General features: G+C 37.2%; 2 protein-coding genes, 1 long non-coding RNA gene and 1 other non-coding gene across 5 annotated transcripts; 3 read left to right on the top strand and 1 right to left on the bottom strand.

The window, feature by feature from the left end:
* Positions 1-1,022: 1,022 nt before the first annotated feature.
* TRNAD-GUC (transfer RNA aspartic acid (anticodon GUC)) lies at positions 1,023-1,094 on the top strand. Its single transcript has one exon. It is a non-coding gene; the product is annotated as a tRNA-Asp (tRNA).
* Positions 1,095-2,233: 1,139 nt separating this feature from the next.
* Positions 2,234-5,161, top strand: LOC105114758 (cysteine-rich and transmembrane domain-containing protein A-like). 2 transcript variants are annotated; one of them, XM_011011420.1, is made up of 3 exons: positions 2,234-2,396; positions 2,490-2,784; positions 4,920-5,161. In XM_011011420.1, the coding sequence occupies exons 1-3, from the start codon at positions 2,354-2,356 to the stop codon at positions 4,966-4,968; spliced, it is 387 nt and encodes a 128-aa protein (XP_011009722.1). In that variant the 5' UTR covers positions 2,234-2,353; the 3' UTR covers positions 4,969-5,161. The 2 variants fall into 2 exon arrangements, with proteins under 2 accessions (XP_011009722.1, XP_011009721.1); XM_011011419.1 differs by having other exon boundaries at positions 2,241-2,396; positions 2,463-2,784.
* Positions 5,162-6,336: 1,175 nt separating this feature from the next.
* On the bottom strand, positions 6,337-9,931 carry LOC105114757 (protein AUXIN SIGNALING F-BOX 2-like). Its single transcript, XM_011011418.1, has 3 exons — positions 8,965-9,931; positions 7,424-7,919; positions 6,337-7,340 (listed from the first exon to the last, which is right to left on the bottom strand). Exons 1-3 carry the CDS (start codon positions 9,414-9,416, stop codon positions 6,573-6,575), a joined length of 1,716 nt encoding a protein of 571 aa, XP_011009720.1. The 5' UTR covers positions 9,417-9,931; the 3' UTR covers positions 6,337-6,572.
* Positions 7,926-8,750, top strand: LOC105114756 (uncharacterized). Its single transcript, XR_840199.1, has 2 exons — positions 7,926-8,309; positions 8,369-8,750. It is a non-coding gene; the product is annotated as an uncharacterized LOC105114756 (long non-coding RNA).
* Positions 9,932-10,470: the final 539 nt, after the last annotated feature.

Here is a 10,470-nt window from a genome sequence, read left to right as displayed (position 1 = left end):
TTCCCTACATAGTATTTTTTTCTTTTGTTTTTTATTATGATTTTTTTTAAAATTTTCTTTATTAATTCTATTTTTTTAATATTAAGCTGATTAAAAATTTAAATTTATAATTTTTTCCTTAAAAATATTATAAATTATGATAATTTTTTTTCATATAATTTTTTTCTACTAAATTACAACAATGTACAAGCATATTATATGCCAAAAGTCCATAGCATCACATGGACATGACATTTAGTCATACAACTAAAAGGTATGGACAAACAAACTTGTTCGAATGCTTACTTAATAAAATAAAAAAAAACTCAAATACTTACCTTAATAAAAACAAAAAAAAGTAGTGAACAAGGTTAATATATTATTTCAATCATTTGATATCATAATTATTTTGTGCCTTCACTAACATGTGGCGTTAGGTTTGAGCCGGAGCGTGGATATTATTTTTTGTCATGTAATAGCAGACAAGTTGCTTGTCACATAATTTTTTTTTTTTAAAAAGGTTTTCCACCTCTCAAACATACAATAAATAAATAAATAAATAAATAAATATATATATATATATATATATAGGGTCCGCCTCAACCCCACGTGTCTGGATTTGTTGTATAGGCTTGGTGGCCAATTTTGATGGGCTTTTTTGTTTGTGGATATTTATATTTTTTTTTTACATTTAATTATTTAATTTTTATTATTAATTTTGGATTGATTATAAATATATTATTGTATTTTTTGTCATATAATAAAATAAAAAAATAATTTAACTTAATAAGCTTTGAGTCATGAATTTAACACATGTTATTTTTTTGTATCTTTTTTTTTTAAGGATATACCCAACTCCTAAAAAATCTAAATATATATTTTTTTTTATATTCTCAAAAGTTTAGATCCAACCCGTGGCCAATAGTAGAATCTATCTGGGATGTCGTTCAAAACTGTTATGCTAGAGCCGAGACAAGACTGAATTTATAAAAAAGTATGGTGATTTGGATGAATAAATAATAGATGGCATGCATAGCAACGAAGTCGTTGTAGTATAGTGGTAAGTATTCCCGCCTGTCACGCGGGTGACCCGGGTTCGATCCCCGGCAACGGCGTTTATGTTTTCAGAATGCAATTGTTTTTGTTATCCAGGTGACTGACGGATTGACCTTGCTGAAGTACCTGAACATAAGAGTAGTGGCCTCCATATCAGCGTAAGAGAGCTAAACGGTTTCACCCGTTGATTTCTCAGCTTTAAGTAATTCTTCCGATTTCATTGAACAATTTCGCTCTGGTTCCATTGACCTCTGGAAGATTTCATAATCTAATAATGTCCTCTGCCGATCATTCTATAATTCTCCTTCACTACGATATCTGTCATGAAATTGCAAAGAGTACTGGCATGTCCAGACACGTAGTAAACATTCTTGCCATGCAACCTTACAGAGCTCTGTGTATCATTAATATCAGCGCACTTCCCTTGGCATAATCTGCCAGGCGCCCTGGGTACACAGTTTATGCCGGCTTGTAGCAATTTGCTTTACCTTGTGAAGGATAAATGGCGGTCACTACAGAAAGCTGCATGAGCAACAGATAGATAAAGGGGTTCTAGTAGCTGGATCTGCTGTTGTGTACAGATTGCAGGCGAATGTCTTCCTCAGCTGTTCATTTGGATCAGCACGTGCTTTGAAGGCCCTCCTGTACAGAGACTCAAATCCACCTGCTTTAGCTTCAGGCCGGTTCATCTTGCGCCGTGCAGCTCCGGGAACTGATGAATTCAAGATGATCGTGATGTTGACAGTAAAAAGTTGATTTCTCAAGTTTCTCAAATCTAAATCATCAAAAACATGAAGTTGTGCCAAATGTTGTGAGCCATGGTCTCTGCCTTGGTACCCCTACAATGGATTGTTTACTGCTGCTACTTGATGATTTTTTTTAAAAAAAAATAATGTAAATGTTCGAACTAATTAATTTTAAAACTAATATTATAAATTTTAAAATTAATAATTATATAAATTTTTAATAATTCTAAAATTCATAAATTTTAAATTAATAATTTTTAAAAAATAAATCTAAAATCCCAGTGGTTAAACTGATTTGTTATACAAACAAACAGGACCAGCTAACCTTCAAATCAAGACCGTTCAGTATGTTTATTTGTCAATATTATCCAACGAACGAGAAAAAGAGATCGTCAACTTACAGAAAGACAGCCCTCACAATATTACAATCCCATTAAGAATAAAAAATAAATAAAAATCCCCCTCATCTTCAAGCTTTGCAATCTTCCTGTCTTAACAAAAACAACAGAAACCCTTCCATCCATCTATCGATCCATCTTCTCTTCAATCTTGAAGAGCCCCAAAAGATAGTCATGAGTTACCAGAGAGCCCCTCATGATCCCTGCTCTCCTCCAGGTAATCAACCTCTCTTTTCCCCCCTTCTATTTTGAATTTAGAATCTGATTGATTTTGAACTGACAGGGTACTCATCACCTTACCCGCCTCCAGGGTACCCGCCATCAGCGCCTCCCCCACCACCATACGAAGGGTACCCACCACCACCTCCACACGAAGGGTACCCACCACCACCACCTCCAGGGTATCCAGGATACCCACCACCGGCGCCACCACCTCCAGGATATCCAGGATCCCCCCCACCGGGGCCACCACGTGGGTACCAAGGGTATTTCGCTGAAGGGTATCCAACGCCTCCAGGTCCGCCACAGTACCAGCAGTGTTGTCATTATGAACATCACCCTTACCAGGATAATTATGGTGGTTGCTCCTCGTTCTTACGTGGATGGTATGCGCTTTTTTTTTAATCTCTGTTTCTCATGTCTCTTGTTGATAATCTTATGGTAGTTGGGTTTTTATTGGATGCGGTCGTTATAATGTTGATGTTTTTATCTAATATAAAGGGATGGTTTACTTATTTATTTTTGTGAGATCTTGGTCTTGAATTTTGTTTAATGTTATGGGATTCAAGTCAATGATGGAGTTTTAAATGTTTAGAACCAGTAGATAGTTCCATCTTAGAAACTTGTCCTATCTTATCAGTTTCATTTTGGATCAGTCGAGGCAACAACTAATTCCGTCTTAGATTATCGTCCAATCTAATACTGTCTGTAATGAATTGCACTTGACTGGTTGCGGGTTTTCTTTAACAATATGAGGTGGTCAGATGGTGTTGAATCGGCAATTATATATGTAGGATTGGTTGGGCATCTAATCCTCAGGCGACCAGGAAGATATTTTTATCTAACTACTTCGTGAAAACCTAACTATTGCATGACTAGGGCACATATACTTATTTAGTCAATCTTTCTCTTGCATCCATACTTTACTAAACATGCATGCAGATCCGTGTCACAGCGAAACTGTTAGAATACAACGTTTGAAATATTTGCTCAGCTTATAACAGCAATATGCATCTAGTGCTTTTTAATGGCTGTGCCAAATCTCTGGCCAGTACGTTACTTACTAAGGCTTGTAAAAGAATAGAGCACAATAGAACTGCCCATGCACCTAACAAAGGTTGGTAACTAAGCAATGGAAGGGTCTTGAATAAGCCTTGTAAATCCTTAAAAACCTGCTGTGGTTGATCGAATATCATACTATAACTTAATGGATTGAGAGCCCATAACTGAACAAGCTAACTTGAAATTTATGAAGTACGACTAGGAAACTTGCGTCCTACTCGATATCTGTAATCTTGGTAAAATTGGTGCTAGATCAGCTAGAGGCTTTTGATATCTGGTGTTCATTGGTAAGTGTTTAGTTCGAACTCTGGTAGGATCCGATTGTCTTGTCACCTTGTGGCAATTAACTCTGCGAGATGGGAACTCTAGGACTTCTCTTTCTTTTGGGTTTTATTAGGCGATTCATTATTTAAATTATAAGAGATCCCCCCCCACCCCCCAGGCGGCTGGTGTCAGCAAAGTGAAAGGTATGAAACCTTGGAGCTTTAATCAGTAGCATCCTTGTTAACTGGAGGTCCAAAGAGAATATCAATTTGGATTTTCGTTTTGCTCTTCTTTATAGAAACATGCATGCATACACATACATCGGATGACATTAAACATGATGGTTAAGTATCTATAATCTTATTGGAGCACCAGGATAATTTACTTCATTATCATAGCTCACAAATTATGTCGAACAAGATCCTAAACAATTGTCTGACATACAACAGTGGACAGCCATATACATCTAGCAGTTTTTATTGTCTAGAATTAGCCTCTTACTTGTACCATTCCTATGAAGGTCCTGACACGGCATTGAAAAGAAGGGTCTATGCTCATCACAAAAATTGGCAGTTGTTGTAAAGAAAACAAAAGATTTTGATTAAGCTCTGTAGATCAGAAAAGACCTGACTAGGTCAATGGATTAATATATTTCTTACACTTGTAGCATTCAGTGCTTGGAATTCAGAACTCAACAAGTTATCTGACAGATCGACAACTGACTGTTACTTCAGTCATAGTCAATGTCTACAAGTTCTGGATCCCCAGGATAAACAGGAGCTTTTTGATACCTTGTGATCATTGTCTTTGATGTTTCTCTCTTGTGGACATCAGTATATGTCTTCTCTGTGTTTGATATTAAATCTTTGGTTTCATATCCTGTGGCCTTGAACAGCTTTCCATGCTGCAAATGCATATAGTTTTGTCATTTGGTTAGCAATCTGGCATGCTGTCGCTCAATGATTTGCATTATAAATGAGGGAGCACTTGATACTTCTTTGTTGTTCTGAATGCTTCCGGTCTCTTAGCTATTGGTATTTTGGAAATTGGATTGGTAAATCCGTAGTTACTTCACCTTGCAATGTTCTGATCATGGTATCTATTTGATTTTGTGTATGGACTTCATTTAATGAATGCCACCTTTTTTTCTTAATTATTGATGTGATAATGATGGTTATTTATTCTAAATGTGCAGTTTGGCCGCACTTTGTTGCTGTTGTGTGTTGGAGGAGTGCTGCTTCTAAAATCTGGTTGCTTCATTAATTTTCAAATGATGTATATGGGGTCTGGTAATTCTGGTTTTGCGTTGTGGTTGTTGAGAGATTCTGTATTTGTATGGGTTTCTATGCACATATAATTTAATAGTCATTTCCTCCAAATTGGAAACAATATGAATATGCTTCAATGCTATGATTTCATTGATCTTCTTGACTTTAATGCGGCATCCTAGATAAAGTTCTCTGGCAAAGCTTACTCCTGTGCTGAAGGCTTCTAGCAAAGCATTTCTTTCTTTTCTTTTGCGTCAGCAAGGAAAGCTTCATATTTACTCTGCAAGCTGATGTCAGTGACTTCATGACTTTGAAGGATCGTGGAAGGTGGAAAAGGTCTCCATTAAGTAAAAAATAAAGGTTGTAAGCTAATGGTCATAGCAAAGAACCCACAAAAGATACCTGCATGAAGTTTTCAGGAAACTTCTTTGGAGGGAAAGCATAAGTTGAGACACCTTCAACTGCAGTCGAGGAGTTGCGCAATATGAAATTGGGTACAGCTTGTTATCATCTGCTAGAAGCCAATGATTCATTAATAGACTGACGTTGACTGCCGTTTAAGATTTCTCAGCGCTTCTGCTATGCTACTTAGGGTCCGTTTTGTGGTGTAGATGGTGTTTTGCTATAACGGTCGTTTTAAAAATGTTTGGTTAATTAATATATATTATAATTTTATATTTATTTTACTAAAAACTCTTAATTTGTGTTTTTTTAATTTATTTTTTTAAACCCCTACCACAAACACAAGTATTTGAGAATATAGTAGTTTCTATTTTTAAGTGTATTTTATTTGATAAAATATTAAACTAATGTATTTTTAGTGTTATTTATAGTTTTGATGTTAAAAATAAAATTAAAAAAATTATGTTAATATATTTTCATGCATGATATCAAACAAACACTTGAAGTTGGTGTATTTTTAGTCTTTAAGCTTCGCCAAACCTAGAATTTTTTTTATCTGAAGAACTTCCATTCATGCGTGATACTAACAAGCTGAAATCCTAGCATAGAGCATCCTAACAAGGAATTCAAGTCAAGTAAAATCCAGTTTATGTTCTGAGTTATGGGTTTGACCTCTTCACGAAATCTCCGACAAGTTAATTAAATGTGACCACCAACCGGGTCAGCTCTTAACCTTGTCCGATATGAAACCTGACCCAAACCCCATTTACACAGAATGAGATTTTTACAACATTGATGCATGGGACCGTGTGATAATAATTGTAGTAGGTTTAGTTAAAGAATCGAGCTGAACTCTTCTGCCCGTACTCTATAGGAGTTCGGAGTTCCATTATCTTCAGTCTTGTGAATATCTGCTTAGAAGGAAGGTAGGCAAACTCGTACTTGAGAATCCAATTCCTGCTGGAACTGGCTGATCATGCAAATACTTGCACAGTTACATATATAAAAACATGAAGTACAAAGTAGCAATCTCTTACAAATTTATAAAAAAAATAGTCGCATGCCACCGGAACATCAGTAGGCTAAAAAATCCATAAAATCAGCTGCCTAAACAAAGTACAACTACTTAATAACAGTGAAATACTGGGCAGGGCCTCAAAAACACACCCCTGGTTCACCTATAAAGTCCAAACGAACTCTGGTGCATCTTCCCTTCGCCCCGCCAATGTCCGATATAGGAACATCTTCTCTACCTTTTGCCTATCATCAGCACTAACATCCATCTGATCATTTTCATTAATGATCTCCACATTGAGCCTTGGCATCTTCTTCGCAAGGGACTTGCAGCCTCCAAGGGTAACTTCGCATGATGACATCCAAAGGGATCGCATTGTTTCATACTTTCCCACGTCCATTAAAAGCGCTGCATTACCAAAAGGGCAGTCCCTTATCTCTAGCTTGCGAAGCTTTTTGCAACCATTCAACAGATATTGCATTCCCTTGTCAGTGTCCCCAGCAAATGCAATAGAAAGCATTTCAAGCTGCTCGGCATACATTCCAATGTAGAGGAAAACTTTATCAGTCAGCAGGCCAGCCATTGACAAGCGCCTGAGACCCTTGCATGAATGAACAATAGCCCCAAAACCTTCATCCAATGGCTGATTGGTCACAGCGTCTGGTTTTGTGGGGTCAAGGATGCACAACCGGAAGCGGGTAAAGTTGGGGCAGTTCTTAGCTACAGTAATGAGGGCTGCATTGGTCATCTGCTGACAGAAGTATAGAATTGAGTGGAGCTTACGGCAACCACTAGAAAGAGCGACCAAGCCCACTTCTGTCACAGCTGCATTCCCAACGTATGGATCAGAAGGAAAGACCCTTATTTCCTGCAAATCCTTGCAAGTGGAAGCAACAACTTCTAGTCCTTGGTCTCCAATGCAGTCCAGTATCTACAGATATAGCATAAACCACTAAAAGTCATCATGAGAACAAGTAAACTTGTGAGTTCCTAAAAACAGGTAAACAGGCATACCCATAAGCGCTGGAGTTTCATGCAGTGGCGAATTAGCTTTATGAGCTCAGCACCATGAATTCCTGGAGCATAACTTAAGTTCAAGGAAGTCAAGTTCGGGCAGATTAAGTGAAAAGCTGGTAGGCAGTGGGGAGCAACCTCCAGAAATCCTGACAAACTCTTGACTGACATACACTTTTGAATAGCCATCACTAATTTATTATAGGTCTCAGAATCTGGATCATTTACATAAGACCCTACACCCAAGTCCACTAAATGAGGTGCTCGGATCAATATTTTTTGAAGTACATCAAGTGGTACTGCATGATTTAACCTCAAACTCCTCAGATTAGGAGATCTTGCTATAAGTCTCTCAAGTGCTGCTACATTGACCTCTCCTTTGAGACATGCAAAATTAAGTGATACAAGAGATGTACAGGTATCAGGAAAGCAGCTAAGCCAATGGCCTCTATGATCTTCAACATCGTTTTCTTGCAGGTCCAGCTCCCTAAGAAACCTGGGTCGAAGAAAGACATTCAAAGTAGTTAGAACATAGCCAATTATCTCCTGAAACCCCTCACGTCATTTCCTTCTATTCATATTAAGTCAACGAAATGATTATTGCTCCTTGTTTAGTCGGCATTGTATCTTTCAGAGGCTTTTAAAGAGATCAAATTGGATACCAATTTTCACAAATAATTGAAGCCTCAAACGCGAAACAACCATCTGGACTAACAATGAACGCCACTTAAGACTCAATTGGGAATTAGAAAGAGACTTCAGAAATCATAAAGGGAGGTTTTTCGTTTTTTTTCCTTTTTTTTTGGAACGAGGGGCCAATGCAGTAAAATTTACAAATAGCAACACCAACACCACATAAATGCCTACAGAACATTATAAATAACAAGTATAGAGCCGAATCACATGCCCTTCAAGAAATGCCTACACAACATTATAAATAACAAGAAGTATAGAGCCGAATCACATGCCCTTCAAGATCTAAAAAACAAAAGAATCATCAAATCTTCCAACACTTTTCACCGTACAGTTACACCAAACTACATCCACCACTCCATCATAGATTCCTAAGCCTTTTAGGTTGTAATTTTACTCTATATTCAGTAACTGGCAAGCAGATTCAAGCATTAATTGCTTAATAACCATATATCCACCGTCAATTTGACAGCCACAGAACCCCATGCAATGCAAACCAAAACCCGTACTGCAAAACAAATCCCAAATCTAAAAATACTAGTCTCAATATTACTTCTCTCTAGTCAAATCAAAGGCATTCCAAAACCAAATTGCTAGTAAGAACCCAAACAGACTTGACACTAGCACTAGTATTCAAATATTAACAACCACCATGGCCAGAACAGAGCTAGCACTTGCATTAGTACTCCACAAATAGCAACCACCAAAACTATGTTAAGAAGCCTAGTTTTCTTGTATCACGCTTAAAAAAATTATAAATGAAAAATCAGCAGTAACAGCAAAATACAAGCCAGATGGGTAATCAAACAAGACAGAAACAAAAACCCACAAAGCAAAGCATTTCTTACCTACAATTAGAAGCAATAGCAGCAAGGCCATCAGTGCTGAAGCCTTCACAACTAACAAGAACCAAGGACTTGAAATTGGCAAAAGACCTTGAAATCAGCTCCAAGCACTCATCGGATATTATCATCCTCTTCAACTTGAGCTCCTCTAACCCCATATTATTCCTTGCAAAAGCTTCAATCCATGGATAAACAAAGCCTCCCCAATCATGTGGAACCAAATTAAAATCAGCAAAATGAGGCTTTCCCTTCAAAGTAATAGATTTTAAACCAGGAAACCTCTCAATCACTCTCTGAGGACTAATTGCATAACAATTGCCTACAAAAACCTTCTGCCTGCTACTACTTTCGATCTTGTACCATGGTTTACATACTTGGGACACTGAGTTCCTGTCTCTTTGTGATGTTACAAAATCGAAAATATGCTCTAATACTTCATCTGGGAAATAATTCATTTTAATTCAAAACCTACCAAAGAAAAGAAAAGAAAAAAAACCTAGATCTAGAAACTAGAACTTTTTATCTTTACAACGATTGAAACAGATCCAGAGATCTAAAAACCAAATGGGTTTATTAAAAATGATACAAAAGAGAGAAAATACTCAAACTTTCTCAAGAAAGTGAAGGCAAAATTTATGGGTTTTCTTTTCTTTCGTTAGGTTTTATGAAATGATAATGTTGTTGAATCCGATGGTGATGATTACATTACACAGAACTGAAAAACCCAAGAATAAACATTGACAGATCAAACAAACGAGATCTGAGACCTTGAGGGTTCCATAAATGGAAATTCTTAACTAAATAAAAAATCCCAAGATAACAATAACAATAACAGTAACACAAAAACAAAGAGATTATGTTACAGAGAGGGAGACCACCACGTACTACCACTTCAAGTTCAGATTTTTCATCTCTCCTCTCTCTATATTCCCAGAAAACCCAACAGAAAAAGAAGAACATGGAAAAACTTGTGTTTTTTAAGTTTAACTCAAGTGACTTGCAGCTTAACTTAACCATGGTTCGAAACAATGTTTTCTTCTAACCATGGTTAGTCCTCTCTGGATCTAAGGGTGAGAGTGATCTGGTTAAAAAGCAGAGAGAATCTTGACCGTTGATTTGTGTGGCATGCGTGTGTCCTTGTATATCTGCTAAAATCCTCCTGTTAAAGAGATGAGTAGTAATGGACTGTTAGTTAACTGGCCACAGAGCCCCGTTCCATTTACGAGAATGCCATGGCGTCGATAAGGTTCCTGTTTCTGTACTCGCGAGTGTGGCGCACTCGCTCTCTCGGTCGCAGACATCACCATGTGGGGAGGCATGGCCGCGACCCGGTTTGACAGAAGAGGATAAGGAGTGAAGGGTATAGAGAATCTGTACTCTCTGAAGTGGGGTTTATTTAGTGTACCACAAGAAATGAGGGACTTCCTTTGTGTGTCAGCAGATTTTTCAGGTTTTTTTTTTTTTTTTTTTTTTTATTAATGATGAAAAATTAAATAGAGTTTGTTTGTG

The sequence above is a fragment of the Populus euphratica genome, unplaced genomic scaffold (assembly GCF_000495115.2).
Source record: "Populus euphratica unplaced genomic scaffold, PopEup_1.0 scaffold788.1, whole genome shotgun sequence".
NCBI classification, from domain to species: domain Eukaryota; kingdom Viridiplantae; phylum Streptophyta; class Magnoliopsida; order Malpighiales; family Salicaceae; genus Populus; species Populus euphratica.
The sequence above is the reverse complement of the archived record's forward strand: the minus strand, read 5'-3'. Positions and strand labels throughout refer to the sequence as shown.

What these genes read in the sequence shown, in the direction of transcription:
- LOC105114758 (XM_011011419.1), top strand. Translation starts at nt 2,354, where the DNA reads ATGAGTTACCAGAGAGCCCCTCATGATCCCTGCTCTCCTCCAG. An exon ending in TGATCCCTGCTCTCCTCCAG is followed by an intron (nt 2,397 to 2,462) that starts GTAATCAACCTC and finishes TTGAACTGACAG; the next exon opens with GGTACTCATCACCTTACCCG. An exon ending in TCCTCGTTCTTACGTGGATG is followed by an intron (nt 2,785 to 4,919) that starts GTATGCGCTTTT and finishes CTAAATGTGCAG; the next exon opens with TTTGGCCGCACTTTGTTGCT.
- LOC105114757 (XM_011011418.1), bottom strand. Translation starts at nt 9,416, where the DNA reads ATGAATTATTTCCCAGATGAAGTATTAGAGCATATTTTCGATTTTGTA. An exon ending in GCTATTGCTTCTAATTGTAG is followed by an intron (nt 7,920 to 8,964) that starts GTAAGAAATGCT and finishes TCTTCGACCCAG; the next exon opens with GTTTCTTAGGGAGCTGGACC. An exon ending in TGAAACTCCAGCGCTTATGG is followed by an intron (nt 7,341 to 7,423) that starts GTATGCCTGTTT and finishes CTATATCTGTAG; the next exon opens with ATACTGGACTGCATTGGAGA.